The sequence below is a fragment of the Eulemur rufifrons genome, chromosome 7, assembly GCF_041146395.1.
Source record: "Eulemur rufifrons isolate Redbay chromosome 7, OSU_ERuf_1, whole genome shotgun sequence".
Lineage (NCBI taxonomy): Eukaryota > Metazoa > Chordata > Mammalia > Primates > Lemuridae > Eulemur > Eulemur rufifrons.
The window spans coordinates 160,140,956-160,165,208 of record NC_090989.1 but is presented as its reverse complement, the minus strand read 5'-3'; the positions used below and the strand labels follow the sequence as shown (position 1 = coordinate 160,165,208).

Sequence of the window (24,253 nt, the reverse complement as noted above, 5' to 3'; positions counted from 1 at the left end):
GCTACTAGGTTACAGTATTTCTGTGGGTAATGGGGAGTGAGGATTGTAGGTATTTAGTTTTCCAGTCACATGACCCACTAGGGCACTTGTGTGCCTTAAGTAGTTCATCTTGAGTAACATTTGTCCCCACCAGGCTTTTTTATTGGAACCAAGTAATAAGCAATGCAAGATAGAGCTCTGCTAAGTTGCTGAAGTGTAGTGGTGCTGTTGATGAAAGAATATGACTTTGCATTCAGGTGCAACTTTGGTGGGAAGGTTGATTTTTTATTATTAAAACTAAAGACTACACTTTGTGTTTGTGCCCGGGCAGGTGACTGCTCTTCTGCATGGGTCTGACCTGCAGTTGGCTTCAGTTTCCCTTAAAAGGTGTGTTAGTATTTGGTCAAATTCAGCCTGTTGAGTTCCACAAGGTATGCAAGGGATGTACTGGAACTTTGCAAAGTCAAGAGCTTCTACTTGGCAACTTTCTCAAGGTTACATAACTAGGAAGGGAGAGAGTTACAACCCAAACCTTGGCCGTTGAACAGAGCCCAGTACCCATCGTGAACTTATCTGAGTCCTGAGATCTAGTCAGGACAGATGAACAGGCAGAGGCAGCTCATGAGAGCTGGAGATGCCGATTCGATATTTTTGGAAAGCTGCAGAGCTGTACTTTGTGTCATAAGGCAAGACTCGTCTTTTTCACATGTACGTTATGAGGCATCCAAACAGGGCTCCAAATGTGTACCCTACAGCCAACATATGCCCCGTTTCTCTCTGTGCATTTTAAGTCTTGCCCTGAAGTCTTTTTAGCAGTGTGGAATGATAACTTGTTTAAACTTGCAAAGCCCTGTGTTTTTGATGTGCACTATTCATTTATGGTACCAGAATTATCCTTTAGCTCATTTTTTTTTCCTTAGGAAATTTCTTCATCTTCTCATCTTTCAACTTGAAAAAAAAAAATAAAACTTTGTCCCATTTAACTATTTTCCTTAAATAAGGGGAAAAATTGTGGGTTTTAAGTGATGGCCAGAAAAAGCAAAATGTCAAGTTAAATGTTAGTTCTGCATGATATATGGTTGTCATTTAGAAGCAAGTAAGATTTTTTTTAAAAAGATGAGACTTCTTTCCTTTTTTACTGAAACTCTTCTTACAATGTATTTGACTCAAAATGTTTGACTGAGTTGCCAGTCAATAATTCCTGCTATTAACTGGGTTAGTTTGTGTGAATATAACTCTTGAACCTGAATCACAAACACCAGTGTTTACTGAGCAGCTATTTTGTGCACAGCACCATGGTGAGCCTTTCAGAAAAGCTAAGCTCTCAGTCTTTAAGGAGCTAATGGAAAGAAGTATGTAAATCAAGTAATAAAAGTTATGTAAGAAGAACAAAATGGACCTAGAGACTCAAAGAATATCAAATAAGAGAAGGTATAAAATGCTTCTTGGAGGAGGTAGCATTTGAGGAGGGCCTTGAAAAATTGGCATAATTTTGATAAAGGGAAGCATGGTTTATCAATGTGGGAACTGTAGGATCAAAGACAAGGAGGCTGGAAAGTATAATGGGTGTCTGGGGAAGAGCAAACTATTCAGTTTGGTTGAAAAAGGAATTTTTAAGTTTAAAAGCAATGGAAGATCAAATTAAACCATAAGAAAGTTGAAAGATAAAAGCTGAAATTAATGAAATGGAAAATAGATATACTAGATAGGAACACCAAAGCCAAATGGTGATTCTTTGAAGAATTAACAAAAATTACAAATCTTGGTTAGAATTATCAAGAAAAGTAGAGATAGCACAAATAACCACTATCAGGATTGAAAGGGGGGCATCACTATAAATCTTATTAAGATTAAAAATGTGAGAGGATTTTATTAATGACTTTATGATAATAAAGTTGAAGTTTTGGATAAGTGGATAAAGTATTTTAAAAACACAACTTGTCAAAACTTGCATGAGAAGAAATAGAATGTGTGAGTAGTCCTATATATTAAAGGAAATGATTCTAGTATTTATAATTTTTCTACCAAACCAAACCAAATCCCCCAAAACTCAAAACAAACAAACAAACAAAAAAAAACTCCAGGCCTAGATGGCTTTTTTTAGGGAATTGTAGCAAATGTATGGGTAAGAAATTAGATCAATCATACAGAAACTCCTCTGGAATAAAAAAAGAAGGAGCACTCCCCATCTTGTTTTATGAGGTCTGCATAAGCTTGACACGAATGCCCAAGAAACACGTTACAAGAAAGGAAAATCACAAGCTATCTCCTGAATAAGCATTAATACTAAATATCCTGGTGAACTGAATCCAGTGACAAATAAATGACATGACCAAATTGTTTTTATTTTAGGAGTACAAAGTTAAACTAATATTTGGTTATCACTCACTGTTATTTACCACATGAACAGGATAAAGGAGAGAAATTATTATAATTTAAGTAGATGCAGGAAAAGCATTGGATAAATGCAACATCCATCCATGCCCCCCCAAAAAATTTTTAAGGAACTCAGATTATAAATGGAGGATTTTCTTAATCTAATAAGGTGTAGCTACAAGAAAGCTATAGCCAGTGTCATAGTTAATGTAATGATAAAATGTTGAAAGCTTTCTTTATGATGTAAGGACTAAGACAAGAATGTCCGTTACCATCAGTTCTATTCCACAGTGTTCTGGACAACCTAGTTATAAAACTTAGGAAGGAAGAAATAAAACCAATTGTATGATAGGCACCATAAACATGCATGTAGAAAATTTCAATGAATCCATATATAAACTATAAGATTAGTAAATGAATTTACCCAAATAGCTGGTCAATATTTAAAAATGAATTTTATTTCTACATACTAGAAATTTAGAAAATGATATCACATATGATGGTATTAAAAAACCCAAAATATCTAGAGGAAAATCTAACAATGGTTGTATAAGAGCTAATTTAAATGAAAAAATACAAAACATAACTAGATGTAGAATAACGAAAAACTTGAAGCAAATGACATAAACATCAACAATAGGGTAGATAAATAAATAGTGGAATATTTATATAGTAAAATGCTCTATGGTGATGAGAAGGACCAAGCTATTGATATATGCAGCAACATAATTGAATTCCACCCCCAAAATACTGTTGAAAGAAGCCAGACAGAAAAGAATATATACAATATGTGTTATAAAAATAGGCAAAACTAATTAGTGGTCTTAGATATCTGGATAGTGGTTAATTTGAAGGAGGAGGCGGGAGGAGGGTATGGAGGTTGGGAGGATCAGAAAGGAAGTTTCTGGATTTCAGGTAATATTCTGTTTCATGATCTGGTTGGCATGTGCCCAGGTGTGTTTACTTTGTCATAATTTATCATGCTGAACACCTGTGATTTGGCTACTCTTTTATGTATATTACAGTTTAATTAAAATGTTAATTTAAAAATAAAGAATGATTCATCAGTAAAAAACAACCCAGTTAAAAATTGGCAAAGGATTTGAATAGATACTTCTCCAAAGAAGATATACAAATGGTCAATAAGAATGTAAAAAGATGCTCGACATCATTTGTCATTAGGGAAATGCAAACCAAAACCACAATTAGATACAACTTCTCCCTCACTAGATGGCTAAAGTAAAAAAGAGAGTAACAAGTCTTGGGGAAGATGTAGAAAAATTGGAATCCCCCCATATGTTGATGGTGGGAATGCAGAATGGTACAGTCCAATTTGGAAAACCATTCAGCAGTTTCTCAAAATGTTAAACATAAGCGTTACCACACACGTGACCCAGAAATTCTATGCCTAGATACACACCCAACAGAATTAAAAACATATGTCCACATAAAAACTATATACAAATGCTCATGCCAGCATTATTTATAATAGCCAAAAAGCTAAAACAACCCAATGCCCTTCATTTGATATATGAAGAAACAAAATATGCTATATGCATATAGTGGAATACTACTTGCATATACTGGAATACTTTTTATTACAATAAAAAGTAATAAAGTACTGAGATGTGCTACAACATGGATGGACCTTGAAAACATTATGCTACGTGAAAGAAGCGAGTCACCAAAGGCCACATGTTACATGATTCCATTTATATGACATGTCCAATATAGGTAAATATAGACAGAAAGTAGATTAGTGATTGCCAGGGCCTTGGGGGACAGGGGAAAGAAGAGTGACTGCTAATGGGTCCAGGGCTTTTGGGTGATGAAAATGTTCTGGAATTAGTGGTGATGGTTGCACAAACCCCTGAATTATACACTTTAGAAGAGTGAATTTTATGGTATGTATATTGTATCTCAATAAAGCTGTTATTAAAAATAAAGAAATATTACAAAGAAAATGATCAATAACTTTGATTACTTTTAATAAAAACAGAACTATAAAATAACCAACTAGGAAATGTATTTCTCAGGTTTCTAGTAGTAAGAGACTTAATATATAAAGAGGTTATATATATATCAATGTTGAATAAAACCTTGGGGAAAAATATACAAGAATGTTGACATTTATTCTTACTAGGGAGATTATGAAGGACTTTTTTCTCCCCCCTCCAATTTTCTTATTTTCGATAATGTGCATTTGTTATGTAGGAATGATCAGGAATTATTATTTGGGAAAAACAACAAGTTTGCTTAAAGAAAAGCCATCATCAAAAAGCTTAAAGATACACAATTTTTAAAATTCTTGTTCTCTTTTGCTGAACAAAGAAGGCACCACAGGGGAGAAGCTTAGGCTATTTACGGAAACTGAGTATCTGGCTCTGCCACGTACTGCTTCCCTATGCTCCAGCTTTCCCATCTGTGAAATGGGTCCATGATACCAGCCTGTGTAGGGTTGTGGTGGGGATTAACATGGATTAAGGCATGGGAAAATCCTGACACATTAGAAATGCCGAAGCAGCCGGGTGTTGTGGCACATCTGTAGTCCCAGCTACTTGGGAGGCTGAGGCAGGAAGATCGCTTGAGGCTGGAGTGCACCATGATCACACCTGTGAATAGCCACTGCACTCCAGCCTGACAACATAGGGAGACCTTGTTTCTAAAAAACATGCAAACAAACAAAATAGATGCTCAGGGAATCCTTTGCCTCTCCATCCCCTTTCCTTTTAGTTTGGAAATTGAGTTTGCCTGTAATAAAGAGATGGTGGTACATTTGAGCAAAGACCACTAGAGACAAGGAACGAAATAAGCTTACTTCAGGCAGAGAGTTTTAGCTCTGAATGCACACTTAGTTTGCACGCTGAAAAGACTTTTTTAAAAAACATCTTGAAAGGAGGAACCAATGGAGAAAAAATAGTCCCAGGAGATCTATGGCATAATAAATGACTTGGGGACTTAGCCTCCTGGCTATTGGGCATTTGGTAAGTCAGTTGTCTCCTCTGGCTCTCAGTTGACAAATTAAGGGATTGGACTTAAGTGTCCTGTTTTAAAAATTCTACTAAGTCTGGAGGCTTGGTGACTAGCAATTTGGATTCTCAGAGGCCCTCCTGGGGAGTCTGAATTGACATGACATTCTCGCAAAGTTTAAGCGTAAGCTTTGTTTGCTCTGTCTTGGCCAGCCCTGCCCAGGCCAGCAGCCCCTGTGCTCTCCCTCGCTGGTGCTCAGGTTCCCAGCCCATTATTTATTTAGGGATTGCAATTTCCTTACTGGCGTGCGCCCCTGCCAGCAGGGTTGAGAAGTCAACCACAGGCCTCATGTGAACTTCCCCTTTCAAGTTTCAGTAATGACAGTGTACCACCCATCGCATGCCTCATCCCTAAGGCATGGTCCAGTTTCCACATCCATCAGGCCATGCTGGTGACTTGGGGTGGCCTGAATTCCATTGCTGCCTGTTGCTTTTTTTTCCATGAGACAAACTGGTTGAACACAGAAGGATTTGTGGTATGTTTTGGAGATCCTAAGAAGGAGGCCTCAAACCCAACCGTGGGGTAGGCTAACAGGAATGGGAAGAGCAAGTACAGCTTGCTAGAAGGCGAGCAAGGAGAGCTTCTTCACCCAGTCTTTTCCTAAAGAGCACTGGAAGAGAAATAGAAGGGTCAGCTTTCCATCTTTTTAGACTCCTTGAAATGCATTTGCTGTGTTGCAAAGTGATGTTTCACTGAACTGCTGGTGTTCTTGGAGGATGGGCAGCTGGAATTCAAACCCTCTTTGTATTTAGATGTACATGAAAGATGACATCCAATCCATCCTTGGGGGAGGTAGTGCTATGCACACGGAGGGACTACCCACTCATCTGGAAGCAGTTTCTGAAATGTTTTTCCTCCCTCTCCTCTCTCCCCAACCTCTTTACTCTTTTCTTTTGACCTTCCTCTGTGATCTTAAGAGGCTGAAAGTACTATGTGGAAGAAGGAACCAGAATGGCACACATTCTCTGAAGCCAGTCCCTCCTGAGGTTGGCCTGCAGACAGCAAGGTCCCCATATGTGGCTCCCTTCCTTTGAGGGAAGGCTATTTGTTGAGGGAACCATTCCAGTTTACTAAAGGGGAAACCTTGGGCAAGTTATTTACCATCTGTAGGTCTCCTGACCTGTTGAATTAGTAAAGTAAGTTCTTAATTCATAGGATTATGGGGAAGATTAAATGAGATTTTGCTAGCACAGTGCTTGTGTAAGTAATCGATACACATCGCTGCTGCTGTTATCAATTGCATTTTTAATCCTGGAATGGAGAAACATTGTTGGTTCTGTCCTGTGCAGTTTCTTTCTGTGTATTCAGAGAATACAGACTTACTTATCTTTTTAACATTTGTCTAAGTGAGACGTAGATGGAGAAAAAAATCATAGGTATAAAAAAGAAGTCTTTTGATGTGTTTATGTGTTTTTTCCCTCCAAGCTGAGGAACTTACAAATAAATGCAGATTTTTGTGCCCCCACCACCAAGAGAATGCCCTTGGGTAAAGCCAAATCATTGATTGTTTTTATTCACCTTCTAGATGATTTTGATGCAGTTAGTTCTCAGATTGGCATTGGGGAGCCTTTGCTTTAGTGTGTGTCATCACAGGCAGATACAAATAATTTTTGATTAGCCAGTGCTCCCTTGCATGCATTGGAGATGTAGAACACTCTCTATTAATTGGAACAGTTTTCTATGCAGGGCCGATACTCAACTGAGAGGCACAGGTACAGCTACTCTGGTTGTTAAGATATTGAAATACTTCCACAGCTACCCCAAAGCCTCCGAGTATACCCCACCCTCCACCAACTCCAGCCCTTCCCTTGGGAACCCCAAATCCAACAACTGTTTAGTTAACCCCTTGCCCTGCAGGGACTTCCCAGACTGGGTTCCAGTGCTCCATGGGGTGTCTGTTCTGGGTGTTTCTGGCTCTGTTCCATACTGGTTGTTGAGTGACTTGGCAATCACTCCTGACTCCATTGAATTTAAAACACTGGGGCTCAGTTTCTAGTTATGATAACACAACTCCATGGAAACTGCTGTCATTGTCAACAATGACATCTTAACTTTTTTCTTAGTGTTTAGTCTCTTCACACCTTTCTTTGACTCCCCTTCTTTCTTGAAAGTATTCACTCTCTTATTTTCTGGGACTTTTCCGTAATTTCCATGATTTTTACCCCTCTTTCTTTTGGTGATTCTTCCACCATCTTCTTTATCCTTGATTCTCAACCATGTTTGAGAATTCTTTCACCACTAGACTGATGATTGCATCATCTCTACAGTCTCAACTTCCATTCTGGCTCCTGTGTATTAACTGCCCAAAGACTATTTTGTTGTCTTCTTGTTTACCAGTTTGTAAATGACTCCCAGTCAGACTCGAGTACAAACCCCTAGCTTGATTCCGAAGACTGGTTATCCTTCCACCTCACCTTCCTTTCATTTCCAACTCCTCTGCAACTAAATGTGATCTATCCTGTTTAATCAGTCTATCTTCTTACCCTTCCTTGATACATACTCCAGACTCGTTCTCTTATTCTTTCAACTTAGGTTTATGAAATATCATATGCTAGACACCATATTGAATGCTTCTGATTTTTGTGTGTATTATTATTTCTGGCTGGAAAGAATTTCACCTTCTCTGTGATAATCTTATTCATCTCCAAACCCCATAGTAGGCTCCTGTGCTTTCTGGAGATATTTTTTGACTCTGCTATGGTGGGCTTACCCATATATCTCTCTGCTTATAGACTTATAGAATATTATGTCTAAGTATGTTTTCGTGTTACCTTTCACACTATCACTTGTGCCTTATACTCTTCTGTTACAAGTGACAGAAACCTTGCTCTTGTATTTTGGTATTCTGGGGAGTGGATGATTCAGAAGTAGTTCTGTCTAGCTTTTCAAATGATGTTATAAGGACCCGGTCATTCATGTAGGTTCTCAATACATGGTAGCAAAGAAGGCCACAATCAGCCGTAGGCCCACATTTTCCCTGTCACTTTCCTACTCTCACAAAGGGAAAGAGCTTTTCTACCCCTGTATTTATGTCAGACTCCTCAAAGAGCTCTGATTGGCCTTCTGGAAGTCACATATTTGATCCTGGACCAATCACTGTGTTCAGAAGCTGCATGGTACTTGCCTCTGGGCAGAGCCACACAATTAAAAACCCCACTAAAACCATGCGGGTGTTGGGGAGATGCACTTCCCAAAAGGCAAGGAAACTGAACTTATATCTGTTACAAAAAAGTAATAGATACATGCTATAGCTAGAAATGGGAGGGAAAGTAACATTTATTGAACACCTACTCTGTGTTAGCTATTTATTCTGGAAGATTTACATGTTGCCACTCATTTAATTCTCATAACAACCTTAGGTCATAGGATTAGCAAGGTTGGGAACGTGCTCACAAAGCTAAACAGGGTGGAATGAAAATGGAAGCTACTGTCTTTAACTTGTGTACCTAACGGAGTGGGGAATTGGTAGAGTCTTAGTACATTGTTGTTAGCTTAGGATAATAATGGTAACCTTCTACTCTAGGTAGGTTCCATGGTAGGTACTTTGTATGCATTGCACATTATTTTCAATTTTTGTACCAGGATTGTGAGCATGGTCTTATTTCAAAGAGGCTGAATATCCTGGCCGAAATGTAAAAGCCTGAACCCAGATTTGTATTCAGGTTTGTGACTCCCTAAAGGTCAGATTTTTCACCTTCTCACTCAGTCTGTGTGGATTGTTTTATCTTTAGCAATTTTTGTTAGAGTTGAGTCCTTTAATAGCAAGAAAGAATTCTAACATGGAGACCAAAACTTCAGAGGTCACACAGGGTCCAACAAGGACCATTAGTGACACATCTTCTGCCTGTGGGTCATTAGTACCATGCACAGAGAGGACCTCTGGAAAAATACATTCCCAGGGCATGGGCTTCATGAAGAATGAGTCAGAAATAGACAAATGAGACCAGGAAAAGAGAGACAAAAGCATCCTAATTGCTTTTAATTTGACCTAGTCCAACTTGATTCTGTGCTTGCACATTTAGCCATAAAGACTTAGACACCATCTGTGCAGACAAATGCAGAAACACCCCCGCCCCCCAATACAGCACATCTCCTGTCATCTTCTAATCCAGCTCATCATCTTTTATAGTTTGATAAGACCCACAAATGAGTTTTCAATTTTTTGGTATTTGTTTTTCCTGTTAGGTCTATTGCGGCTTCTTTCTGGAGTGCCTAACTTGGGTTCACATAGCCCAAGCGAACCCACCCAGCGAACCCTTTCGAAGGCAGGGCGGCACTCAGCCTAAGGCCCAGGGATGATTTTTAAAAGTTAGTCCTTTACGAGCCTCTGTGGTATTCAGTAATAATAGTTTAGAATTTTATTCTAAATAAAGTGTAATATAATTATGTAGGGACATTTCCTGAACATTAGATCACGTCTTCTTTAAACCAAATTGGCCCTAAGTTTGTTGATCAACGTCTGTAGAGTGATACGTGATCACGGTGAATGCTACGCTCTGCAAAAACTGCTTATTTTTTTTCCTTGGCCTGATATTAAAATGAAACCAGTAATTCTTACTGTATTTGAAAGGAAAGCACATTGTGACACTCAGCAATAACATAATTGTTACTTTTTGTGACTAAATGATACTGCTTTTTTTTGATGTTCCACCCACTCACCAAGTCAGTGTTCACAGTTCCTAGAGAGGAACTGAAATCTGTTTCTTGCTGTTTAAGGGGAGCATAATGTTTGACAAACACAAAAAGGGTAATAATGGCATCCTGACTGGCAAAGATACTCCAGAAAGTTTACTCTCAGGGTTGCTGCGCACTTATGCCAGGTTGGATGGCTCTTGAAAGTAGGTTCATATTTTTCTAAATGTACTTGGCCAGTGAAGTTGCTCTGGTCTCTTCTGCATTGGTCAATCTTGTCCCTTGTGTCTTCTGGACACCTGCAGTCATTTAGGACACCCGAATCGCCTGAGGACCTTGTGAAAATGCAGATTCAGATTCAGTAGTTCTGGATTGAGGTCTGACATTCTGCATGTTGAGAAAGCCCCCAGATGATATCAGTGCTGCTGATCTGTGACCACGCTTTAAGTAGCAAGGATCCAGACTGTACTTTGTATGTGAGAGAGAAGGATGCTCATGAATCTTGTTGAGATCTACCTGGCATCTCTCACACCTGGCAAAGTGACTGGTACCCAGTAGATGCCCAATATATATTTGTTGAATGAATTAATGAGAGAACTCACTGTGTCTAAGTTTACTATCAATCTATAGCATGCCTGTTCTAGAAAAATCCAGAGATTATTAAAAAAAAAAAAAAGGAGAAGGCAGAAATAAACGTATTTCAGTCTTCCTACCCAACTTCATCCTCATTGCTATAATCACTGCCCTCATGGGCTAGTGCTACCATTGATGGCTGGTTTAAAAATTGGCAGGGTGGGCTCAGTAGGTAAATGGCTGCTAGGTGTTTACTTCGAGTGGTTTATTTATTAGTTGCCCACAAAGTACCTATTTTGCATCTTTTGGATGACAGATGTAAAATAGCTTTGGTTATGAATCTTTAAATAGTAGTTATGATCTACAATTTACAATTTTTATAAGTACTATTTTATGAATGTGTTTGGAAAGAAATGAGTTGAAAGAGATAATTGAGATTTTTTTTTTCTAACAGAAACTGAAACAAGCATATTTTAGATACTTCCCCCCCCCCTTTTTTTTCAACGTTCTTATGGTCCGTTACAAAAATATAGTATAAAAACAAGACAATTTCATAGTTTCCTATCTCAAGACTATTTGAAAATGTCACCTGAGACGTGAGGTAGTGAGTTCTGGGAGGATGTGAGTCCTCATCTCTTCTTTCGATTAGGTGCAGGGCTATGAGCAGGTGCTCAGTAAACTGCTTTTGAGTGACAGAAGCTGACAAGGTGATCTGGATATTTAGACCCCCACTTATTTTAAATTGGGGGCTAATTGTGGTAACTTTTCCCTTGAAGAATCCAGATCATTGTTTTGACTCTTCAACTTAGTAATACAACCCAGAGCTTAACATGATCATTAAAATCCTATTTTTTTTCAAGAATTGATGTTACAGGTAGTAATACTGGGATAAATAAAATTAAATAGAACTAAACTTAATATTAAATAGAATATTTGTGGCAGGACTTCCAAGAGCCGTTCATGCTGATATGCATTGAGAATCCCCAACAAACATTTCTCAGACTTACTTGACCCTGCAACCCCCATTTCGGGGAAGGGAGCCTTTGGGTTCTGTGGATGGACTTTGGGAAAAGCTACCCTATATTGTATTTCACTTTCCCCATTTTTAAGAAAGGCCCACAATTATCTGCTTCTAGAGCATATTTATTTGTGAAATATAGAGACATGTGTTTGGAAATCACTGCATAAATTGTTTTAAACTATCAGTTATATTAAATATAATAAATAACATGTAAAAATGTTAAGGTGAAGAAAATACCTTGGCGATTAGAGAGTAAAATGTCATGCTGCTTTCTAAAACTACACTTTTCTGGACGTTACAACGTATGTCTTCACTTAAGTTTTTTCTCTCTATTCTAGATCAGTGCTTAGAGTTATTGAACATATGCACTTAGTATCTCAACATCCATATACCACCATCAGCCATGTCAGGACTTCCATAGTCTTCTTTAAATATGCAAGTTTTTAGTCATTGGTCTTAGTTTTAGAGATTTTTGGAAAAGACAAAGATAAAATTACCCCTCCCTGATTCTTCAAACTGAGGCACGTGAGAAACAGTGAAGTTTGATTTTCATGCTTATATTTCCTCAGTCTTTCTCAGGGTCAGTATTTTGAATATCTTCATGGGCACAACCAAAAATCATCTAATGTATCTCTGAATTTTGCATCTGTTTTCCTCTGTGGACCCTAATGATATATTCTGTCTACTTTTCTCTATGCTTATGATTTCAGGTATGAGTTCTATTACCCTTGAAGTTGGACAGAAAAATAAGGACAGAATAAATAGATCCTTATGAAAGTGCATCTCACAATACCCTTTCTTCTTTTCTTTTTGTTTTGGAAAACCTGTGGCTAACGGGGAAAAAAAGGTTGTGAGGAGGAAGAAAAGTGTTGGTTTAAGCAAATGAGTAAAAGTGAAAAATATTTTCGTATTGTGTTTCACCATTTGGTGAAATTTTAACTTAAATGTATATAGGCCAAGAAGCTTTACTGTGTTAAGAAACTTGCTATCTTAACCCAGTTCTGATCTTCCTTTAACAGTTTGTAATTCTTCAGGGTCCAGCGAAAAGTTGCTTCTGACCCTTTGAGAAGTTGGCAGCTGTGATCATTGCTCACTTAAAGCCTCAGCAGTTGACTGAGAGGAAAACTGAGGGTTTGTAAGGAAGCAGATTCTTTCCTGCCTACATGATCGAGACCTGAAATTCTACCCAGTGCTATCAAAAATGAAGGTCTAAGATGTGACGACTGCACAGTGTATTGTAGCACACACGTATATGTACACATACGTATGTGTACACATATATACATATTAATATGGTCACTTTAGACTTGGATCTGAAATCCCAAAAGATTTTATATAGGAAAAACAGGGATGTTGGCCCTTCTCTTTTAACTTAACTAATAGTTAAATTCAGTAGGGTTTGTGTTCCTATGAGAGTCTGGTGCCACTGCTGATCTGACAGGAGGCGGAGCTTATGCAGTGATGTGCGTGATGGGGAGCGGCTGTAAATACAGATGAAGCTTCCCTGCTGCTCACCTCCTACTGTGCTGCCCAGTGCCTGACAGGCCACAGACTGGGTGCGGGTCTGCAGCCCTGGGGTTGGGCCCACAGACTTAGAGCATTTTGTTCTTGGTACATAATAGAGCTCAAACAGTAGTTGCTGCTGCTCCTTTTAACATAATGACAATGTTAATGATGATAATGATTATTCTATTGCCGCATGAGATATACCACTGGGCATGTAATACAGAAAATGAAAGAGACGACAGCCACGAAGTTAGGACAGACATAGTTGTTACAAGGTTTTCTTTTAAATGAGTTAGTTATAAATAGAATAGCCTATTCATTGTCTTTACTTTTGGAATTCTAAAAAAAAAAAAAAAAAATTAGTAAAAATGTAAGAAGAATTGGTGGCTTGTTTTTCATTAACATTCAGTTATAAATTTAATAAAGCTGCTTGAATCTGTGCAATAAAATGACAGGTACATGTGACAGTGAGAAAACTTAGAGCCAAACTTTCAATGTGTTTCATTCCAAAGACTGATATGAATCTAATACTTACGGTAGGGGAGTAAGGTGGGTTTTTTTTTTTTTTTTTTGTCGTTGTTCTTTTTTTTTGGTTCCCCTTTAAGAGCTCTTTCTTCCCTACTTTCTAATGCACTGTTTCTTATTATGCTCTATCTTGTGTGTAGAGTTTTTCATTGGTTGTTCTTTTCTCAACTAATTCCATCTCTGAGTGTACTATTTCTAGTTTTTTGGTTCTGTAAATCAATAGGTTAGAAATGCTCTGCATGGTATTCTTGTTTTTTGTCACGTAGGGATCTGACTGCTTGCCAAATAAATTATGACATTGTGATATATTATTTCTAGTTGCTATAAATTTTCAATATTTAGTGTATCAGTCATACTAAATCAAGATTCAGTAATTTAATTTCACTTATGTTTGTATTTTAGATGAGAATTCTTTTTCCCTTTAGTAGATTTGAATTTCCTTCTCTCTGAGTCAAATTCCAAGCATGCCTTACAAAATCAGCCATAGAATATACACACAAACAAACTATTTTTGTGTTTACAAGTAGACTAAAAAATATACACTTCTAAACTATATCCCAAATTAAAGTCTGTCCACTTAAGTGGTGTTTTGTTTTTGTTTTTTTTTAACACTTTAGATTACCTTTATCACTGTTGCTTTGGTAATTTGATTACTAGATATCAAACAAACATATCTAGGTAATTCTGTATTATATTGACACATGATCTTGATTGGGAGTTTAAACAACGTCATAAAAGATCCTCAGAAGTAAAAAAAAAAAAAAAAAAAAAAAAATTATTCTGAATTCAGGGCTATATCTACCCTGTAGTTAATAATGTACTACAGCACTACCAAATTATTCTTAAATTCTGTTTTGATGATTCTTAAACAACTTTTATTCTTTTTTTTTACTTTTCTTTTCTTACCAACAGGACACAAAAATTGCTTCATTGGAGCGAAACATAAGGGATCTTGAGGATGAGATCCAGATGTTAAAAGCCAATGGTGTGCTGAACACCGAGGACCGTGAAGAAGAGATCAAACAAATCGAGGTTTACAAAAGTCACTCCAAGTTTATGAAGACCAAGGTACGGTCCAGGGTTATAAACTTTTATATTCTTTGTGTAACTGGAAAGTTATGGTTTACATACATACTTTTTCCAAATACCCACATAATCTGCTTTATGTGATATGAAATATATGGACAATAAAGAAGAATGCGGAAGATTTTTAGTTCAGAAATATAGATTCCAAAAAGCAATCAGGGAAAACCTTTGGTGGAATTTCTACTTACTGTGAGGTTCAGGCTTTTCTAAATGAATTCCTTTCTTATTCCTCTATCTTGAGAATTAACGTATTTATATTAGTTTTCTCTCTTCTACATTTCTACCGTTAGTATAAATCTGCTTTTTGGTGTTCTTTGTTTTGTTTTGTTTTTTGCTATTATTGCCCATTCCTAGAAGGAGAGTGTCTCAAAAGATGTTGCTCTTACAAGCCAATTTAACTCATTTAAATAGTATTGGGATATTTTGGTTTTAGCATAGGGTTTAAGACATAAGCGGTTTTGAGTCCAGTGCTGCCATTTACTTAAATTATTCAATAGGTCTAAGTCTCAGTTTCTTCATCGAAGGACTAGGGGTAAGAAAAGTACCTACATCATTGGGTTGTTCTGATGATTCAAAGAGATTATTCATTTGAAGCACTTGGTCCCTTGTCTGATCTCAAGAAAGCATTCAACACATGTCAGGCATAGTTATTGATAGTATTACTATTACTGTTATGTTATCTGTTGTTGTAGAATATTTAGAAAATATTTTTAGAGTAACCTGCTCCATTAATTTGTATTGCTATTGCTAGTTTTAAAGAATTTTGCTTGGATTTTTGAAAATTAAACTTTGGGCTATAAATAGACCAGTCACCTGAATACCTATTATTTTTACATATGCATAATTATTAAATTTATGAATAGCCTCAAATAAGTCTTTTGAGACTTTGAGATGTTTTAGTCTATTCCTCTGTTTAAACCATTTTGCTTTTGAAAATAATAACTGCATCAATTAAAAAAAATTTTTTTTTTGCTTTTTTCTTTCTCTACTGCTTGCTCATAAATATCCCTGTCCTTAGTTTGGGTTTTAATCTTATATGTTGCCTTGTGAAACACAGGAGAGTTAGAGGGATGCAGATTTCTACAAGAAGGCAGTGGGAAAGGGGAGAAAAAAAATGTTTCAGTTATTTTTATCAGTTGGGAAATACATGCATACTCCTTGCAGAGTTTGCAAATTACAAAGAGGAAATAATATCTAGCATTTACTGCATCATGTTTGTATGTATGTGTATGCATGTATCTCCAAGGAAAAAACAACAAAAACTGTGCGTGCTTCTGCCAACTTTCCATCTCTATGTAGATGTTGAGATTATAACTGAACACGTAGATCAAGGAGTAGAGCTATGAGAAGAAAAATATCCACTGGATTTGAATGTAACCACTTCCTGTCAGGGACTGCCCCAAAGTAAAGAATGGGTTTCCCTGCTCAGTTCTCCCTTCCTGTTTCTTTTTTGCAGTCCTTCTCTCTCAGAGAGTTGAGCTGAGGTGCGGTGCAGCAAGCACTGTACTAAGGTGGCCTGCAGACAGTGCCCAGATCACTCTGGGAATGAAGACCAGAGGTGCATATATGAGTGAACTCAAGAAGTTTGGGAGAAATTATTGTTTTGGCTTTAACTTTTCCTCCCCACCCTGTCATTTAGCAATGGGAGATTGTTCAAGTCCCTTCTACAGCTGAAGATCTCATGCAATTTATAAACTCTGCCCCTTATCATGGACTCTGTCCAGGTGAATAAAACATTTATATGGTCTTCAGCAAGTCATGACCTTTATTAGCCCACATTTGTCTGAGAGGCCATCAATCCTTTAGTTAGATGTAACTTTTAATAGCTAGTTACGTTTAGTGGTTCCAAAGGTGGTCAGGTCAGAAGAATGAGGAGAGTAGTGGAGTGAGGTGGAAAGAGTGCAGGCTGAAGTTGAAGGAAGACTCCGGCGAGTCTCTAGCCTGCCCTTGCTAGCTGCGTGGCCGTGGCGGAGTGACTTAAACTCAACCACACTTTCCTCTTCTATAAAATGGGGGCAGCACCACCAGCCTTAGAGGGTGGCTCAGAGGGATCAAATGAAGATTAAATAAAATAATGTAGTTAAAGTGCCTGGCTCACAAAAGTAGCTAATAACTGTAACATTATTATTAATGAAGTATAACTGAATATAATAAGAACGATGATAATAAATATGTTATATTTAGCCTGACTAATGGGAAAAATGGATTTCTCAGAAATACAAATAAAAATGAATTCTAATAGTGTCATGCAGGTATTCCTTATAGACTGATAAACATTAGCTAAAAAGTACTAGTGAGAGTTTTTTTTATTTTCTTCATTGAAAAAATGTACTTATTGGATTGAACGATAACATTTATTGCTCATACTTCATATCTTTAATTACTTATTTTTCTTAATTCTCTTACTTTGAGAGATAAGTGTGATGCCTTACTTAAGCCTGGGAATACTGCTTGTCATTATTATTAAAATGAATAAAGCACTCCGTTGGAGGGAAAGGAAGTAATTTAAATAACCGTGTGGAAGGGTATATACCTTCATTTGGATCCCCGACAGATGGTTGGAACTGGTATAGCCTCTTGAAAGTTCTGTGATTCAATTAAGTAGCAGCAAAGACTTAAATTGCTTTTACAAATATAACATCATAGAGAAACCATGATGTAACATTTCTGTAAAGCTAGAAGACGGGTTGCAAAAATGAAAAGCAGCGTTTTAGAAGTTCAGCTAGTGCGAAGGCAGAGATACAGGATACAGTCAGCCGTGGCAGAAATCCTGGCATCTTGCAAGTCCTTTGACACATGGATGTTGTCCCTGAGAACCGATACTCTGGGAGGCCTCCTGATCTGTGCAGCTCTCCCATTGGAAGCTCCGATTCCTACCGGAACTCCAAAGACTTACAGGAACTGAACTGTGAGAGCTGGATCTAAGAGGCCCTGAAAAGCACGAGTACTTTCAGGAGCACTCTTAAGCCAGGAAAACGGAATGTATCATATAAATAACTGTTTTTCTGGTGGGGAAAGAATGATGGCTCCTCCTTTCTGTATAAAGCTTTGTTCCGAGCCTAACACATTTTTCATCTACTGATCCCAGTATTTCTATATTAGCTGCTTTCTCTGTTTTCAGTGTTTGCCAAAGACGCCACTCTGCTGCCTTAGATCTCCCCCTTTATTCTGAATTTGTAACACATTTTCTTATAAACCTCTGACGGATTACAAACCTCATAACCCAAACTGCATGATAATAAGCATATCACTTTCTAGACATGAGGGCCATATCTGCAGTGAAAAAGAAGCTGTTTTCCTTGGCAGAGTGGTTTTTTTTCAGGGTGTTGGTTGTGTCACAGACGTAAGTAGGGGAAGAATTTTCAGACGGGATGAAGTGTGCCTGATGTCCACATGGACTTCATATAAAGCATGTGATGTAATTCCGATTGGCTTTTCTTCTGGCCATCACGGAGACAGACCTTCCCTGGCCTCAGTTCTCATGTATGTTCGATTGCATCACTTTCCATTTTTATTGAGTTTATGGCTATAAAAGAAGCAAAAGGCATATTTTTATGGAAGAATATAATTTTTTTACCCTGTAACTATATTCCCTTTAGAAAAGCCTTTTTCGGTTATTGTCTGCATAAATATTTATTTAAAATTTACCTTATGGCGGTGATAGTCTGAAAGCTATTTAAAGCCACTGCCTATTTAATATTTATAGACTGAAATAGTTTTATCATTATAAATCTATTTTTATGGAATAAAGTAGGTGTATGTAGAGGTTGCCATGCCCTACCTTCCCATTAAACACCATTTTGTTGATCAAGTTAATTTCATTTAAATTTCTCTCTCAATACCCCAACCCCCACACTAACTGTCTACTCTGGTATTTGTGGAAGTTAGCACAAATTAGTTTTTTCACTAGAAACATCATCTTTGCTTAGGTGTATAGAGTTGAAAATTTTTTGAGCTTTAATTTCAGATAAATCAGTTTCATATGTGGAATCAAGTATATACTATGCTGTCAGCTACAACTGGATGTGATTTGGGGGCCACTCCCACTAAGAAGTATGCTGATCACAACAGATTTTGATGTCCTTTATCATTTTAGATAGTTCCAATTGTGATTTTTCCCTCTTTTTATTTATATACCATTCTTACTACATATGAGAGAGAAAAAGAAAGAACTTCTTATTTTTGCTCCAGGTAAAAAGACCACAGACTCATGATTCATTAAATTATAAAGGAATAATGTGTTTCATGAATCACACCTACCTGAGCAGTGCTCACTTGTTCACATATACCCGGGGTACACTGATGAGAAATCATGATTCTTCCCAGTGAATCCTTAAGATACCTAGAATCTTTCTCAGGATCATTTTCTATTCAGTCACTACCAATCCTTTAGACATGGCGAGCAAGATGAGAGCTATCTGGTCCCTGGTGTGGTCTGACTTCTTCCTGTAAATGAGATTTCCATCCATCTTTCTGGTAAATTGTGCAACCTGAACCCTTCTGAAGATGGGGGTCTCCCTCTTTGTTAAGCATACCACTCTTTTCATGCTCAGCTGTTGTTGTCGGTTGCTTGGTTATTGTTTATGTCAGTTTTTGTTGCTGAAAGAAATATATTTTTAACATTCGTATTTAAAAAAAAGTACTTGTGAGCTCTCAAGTTAGAAAGAATCTGAAGGGTCAAAGCTAAGCCATAGCAAGGAGGTTGTGTGTTAAGTAGAACATGGATTATTTATTCTTGTTCACATTTGTTAGACAGATGAAGTTGAGTTTTAGCCACAAGGACATTGGAGAAAAGAAACAGAAGGCTGGGCCTACTCAAGATGAGACATCAAATAGGAACCCCACTACCACCACCACAAAAAGCTGGGATCCCAGACAGCTGCAATCCCAGTGTAGGGGCAAACACTAAAAATAACCTTACCACATTGCCCCTCCTCCCCTTTAGACTAGGGGACTCCAGGGAAAATTTTCTATTTTAAAACTTTGAGCCAAGTGAAAGGTGAAAAAACCAGTTTTGAGAATCCCTAACTACAGCTGGCTCTTGCCTGGATGTGCCGTGTAAGAGGATCTAAAAACATCAAGTAGAGAATGTGGTGTAAAAGGGCCCTGGGTTGGTAGTGCCCCTGGGTATTGGCAAAGGCCTGTGCTCTGAAGGACTACAAGTTCTACTTAGGCCTCAAAGTATTTCTCCAGATAAACTTCAGAAAAATATGTATACAGTTAAAAAAAAAAATCACAAAACCTGCAAGAAAACAAGCCACACTAAGTAACAGCCAGTGGAAAAACAGCAGAACCAGAAGGCAAAGATTTCAGAATTTGGAATTATAAGACAAAGACTATGAAATAAGTATGTTTAATACGTAAATAAGTCATTGAACATATGCATACAGGATAAGAGTCTATAAAAATACCAAGCAAATTTAGAGATAACCTAACAAAGTCTTACAGTCTTAAGGCTTACATGAGGAATGAGAAAAGGCTGAAAATTAGTGAGATAAGCATCTAATTTAAAAAGTTAGGAAAAAGTAGATAGAATAAACCCAAAGAAAGTAGAAGGAAGAAAATATTTGAAGAATAAGTGCAGAAATTAATGAAATGAAAAATAAAAATGTAATTGTGTGGTCAAAACAACCAAAATTGACTCTTTGATTATTTAACTTGACATGCCTTTGCTAAAATTCATCAAGAAAAAGAGAGGTTAAAACAAAGAATATTAGGAATTAAAAAGAAGACATAATCCTAGATGCTACTGATATAAAATATAAGTGGATTTCAGGAAAATTTCCTGCAAATAAATGTGAAAATTTAGATGAAAAAGTCTTTGGGGGGAAAATTTTATCATCACTGACTCAAGCAATTAGAAACATAAGTATTCCTATAACCATTAAAAGTGGATGTAACAAGTAATGTTCTTTGGAAAAAGAAAAAAACCAGCTCTGAATGGTTTTGCTGGTGCTTTCTAATGAACATTAATGGAAAAAAATTCCAGTTTCACAGAAACCATTTCAGAACACATTAAAAGAAGGAACATGCCCTACTTCATTTGGAAGGCTAAATTGATACTAAAACCTGACAAGCACAGCACAAAAGAACAAAATTACATACCAGTCTTACTCATAAACATAGATAAAAAATCCTGACAAAATATTAGCAAGCTAAATCCAGTAACATATACACAATATATAATATATATGACTGGTATTTTTCATAGTAATCCAAGGGGAAGTTAATGTTAAAAGGTTCCATTACCATTCATTACAATAACCTATTAAAGGTGAAAAATGGTGATAAATCATGAGATATACAGAAAAAAAAGTTTGATCATAGTAAACATTAATGATTAAAAAAAACTTGCACAGTTGTAATAAAGGGAAACTTTGTGAAACCTAAAAAAGTATCTATAAAAAACTAATGCAATAATGATGAAACATTGAAATTCTTCCCTTTAAGACCTGGAACAAGACAAAGGGATCACCATTATCACCATGCCTTTCTGTTAATCTGCATGGCCTCTTTACATGTCTGGGGTGAGCTTCCTCACAGCATGGTGGTCACAGGTCTAACATGGTGACTGGCTTCCAGCTGGTAGAAGCAGAAGCTGCCAGTCCTTCCAAAGGCTAGGACTGGAGCAGGCATCCTGATACTTTTGCTGTATTCAGTTAATGGAAACAAGTCATAGTCTGGCCCAGGTTCAAGAGGAGGATAAATAAACTCCACCTATAGTTGTGAGGGGCAACATTTGTGTACAAGTAGGAAGGAATTAGTGGAAGTTGTCTCTGAAGATCATCTACCCTAACTCACATCAGATTGGCAAAAATGTAAAAGACTGGTGACAAATAAGATATTGGTAAACAGTGGAGTGATTGGTGTACTTACAAGCTGCTTGTGATCATGCAAATTAATATATTGCTTTGGAAAACATTTTGGTTTTATCTAACAAAATTGAAGATTTGCATGCTATGTGATCCAGCAATTTAACTCGTAGATAAGCATTCAGGGAAATTGCTATGTGTACCAGGTTACACATGTACAGAATAGGACTGTTAGAATAGCACTGTTTATAACAGCAAAAAACTTAGGAACAAACTGAAATGTCTATCAACGGCAGAATGGACAAATAAATAAATTCCATTCTTACAATGGAATATTCTACTTTAGTGAAAATGAATGGAGACCATGTATAATAACATGACTTAATCTCCAGGACATAAGATTGAGTAGAAAAAAGCAAGGTACTAAAAAAAGAGTACACAGCACAAATAAAGTTTAAAAACAAGCAAAACCAAATAGTATATTATTTATGGATGCAAAAATATATAGTAAGCCTCAAAGATAAGCAAGGAAATGGTAAACACAAAATTCAGGGTGGTAATTATTCCCAAATGGAGAGAGAAGGAGATAGAAATGGGATGTGACATGGATAATTCTAACGATCTTTTTTGGTGAATTGAAAGATGGATGTTTCTTTTATCATTTTTCATTATACCTTATGTATATTTTATATTTTTTTGTATCATCTCAATATTTAATGTAATCAAAAGCAAAATCTCCAATGTTTTTTTTTTTGAGCATTCTCTTTTGTCAAATGATCCCCTTGAATGATCATTTGCACTATGGAACTGTGTCTTGCATTACTTAACCTATGTTAGTTCCCTGTTGACCCTTGTCAGGACAGCGGTAATAATAGACTTGGTGGTTTCCTGGATCAGTAGGTTTGGCCAGGAAGCCTTCATTCCATTGTGAACCTTGGTCGTCAGTGGGGTGACCTGCTGGCGGTCTGCTAACTTTACTGTTCTGTTTGCTACACTCTCAGTGCCCTTTACGGATGTTCTTTCAGACCCTGAAGACTCTGTGATTCCCAAGGCCATCTTTTAAGCAAACTCATGGCTTACCCATTGGATTAATGATCATTGGCTATTGAGAAATAGAGAGAAATTAGTAGTTGTCAAATGTAAAGGGTAGGAGCAGCAGTTTCTGATTTCTTGCAGTTTTGTTGTTGTTTTGCAGATTGATCAGCTGAAGCAGGAACTTTCAAAGAAGGAGTCAGAACTTCTTGCCTTACAAACAAAGCTTGAAACCCTTAGCAATCAAAATTCAGATTGCAAGCAACACATTGAAGTGCTTAAAGAGTCGCTTACTGCCAAAGAACAGAGGGCTGCCATCCTTCAGACTGAGGTAAGGCACTGTCTCGGGATTCTGGACAGCAGAGATATTGAGTTGATAGAAAATGTCCTACTTGACGGCTTTCCTCAGCAAACCTCTTACCCAAACTCTCGGGGCCAAATGTAGTTTTGGAATTCAGATTTTTTTGGATTTTGGTAAGGTGAGATCCATTGCATGTGTCATAGATTGTATAACACTGCAAAACACCCCATAAGCAAGCACATGAATATTTTTGCAGAAAAAAAATTTCTCATAGTAAAATAGGACAAAGATTGTATAACCTCTAATCAGTTGGTGTCAGGTTGTGCCACTGAAGGAGTTTGCTTCACATTTGGATATATATATATATTTTTTTCCATTTTCCAGAATTTTTGGATTTGGGAACCACAGATAAGGGATTGGATCTGGAATGATTTCGTTTTATCAAAAACCACAAAATAACTAGATGTCATCTACCTTACTTTGCTATGCATTATGTGTATAGGTCACCCTATTGGCACTCATGGTACCAAGGGTTTCTTACTAAGGGGCATCCTCAATTTTCAAGGTTCTGTACCCATTGAAGAAAGTTGGTATTGTGTGAGTTTTTTAAAGGAAATGTTGGTTTGTTACTTCTTTTTCATACATAGAAGAAAAATAAATATATTACTTATCTATTTTCTTGCTTATCCTCATTGGATTACATTTTTGGGCCTGTTAAGAAATGCAAAACACAGGCTAGTTATTGTATAAATAGAGCAGTTATCAGAGTCAGTGGACAACAGCAAAGAATGTGATGAATCTCACTTAGTTTTGTGTTGAGGCAGCGTGTTATGTGCGTTACTTTGGGAGACGGCAATGTAATTGACACGCATGCTCCCCTCGGGCTCTTCGAGCCATGTCTTTGCATGTATATATTTAGGGTCTATGGGGAGGTTTGGATTTGCCTTAGGAGTTAATGAGGCCGTTGAGTAGATCTGTGCTTTCAGTCAAGGTGCAGAACAGTGTCCAGAAAAGGAAGAAAACAGGTTCTGAATTGGATAGGTCTTGACATGGACCTGACTCTGCCACTGTGGATTTGGCCATTGGCTAATAGGCAGTTACTAGATTGCGTCAAACCAAAACTATCACACTGGCTTCAATGATGTAGATATTTTCACATTTGAGAAATGTCATTTTCAGTTATATATAGTTTCATTGTGAATATGAAGTCATGGCTATTTTCTTTTTTAAGGCAAAAAGTTTAATCTTTGCTATTAATGGGAAGGTGACTTGTATCTCCTTTGAGGAAGCAGCAGTGAATAGTGTCTAGAACTGTACTGTCTAATACTGTAGCCACTAGCCACGGATGGATATTTAAATTTAAATTGATTAAGATTCAGT

The 24,253-nt window shown here is 37.2% G+C and overlaps 1 protein-coding gene across 2 annotated transcripts in view; it reads left to right on the top strand.

The window, feature by feature from the left end:
- ERC2 (ELKS/RAB6-interacting/CAST family member 2) overlaps window positions 1–24,253 on the top strand; it is an 887,395-nt gene that overhangs the window by 275,812 nt on the left and 587,330 nt on the right. For both annotated transcript variants that reach the window (XR_011233902.1, XM_069473718.1), the window contains exons 5-6: window positions 14,555–14,710; window positions 22,736–22,903. Coding sequence is in view for 1 of the 2 variants with exons in the window: in XM_069473718.1 (XP_069329819.1) it covers window positions 14,555–14,710; window positions 22,736–22,903 (324 nt within the window). In the remaining variant the exon portion in view is untranslated. The remainder of the gene's footprint in view (window positions 1–14,554; window positions 14,711–22,735; window positions 22,904–24,253) is intronic.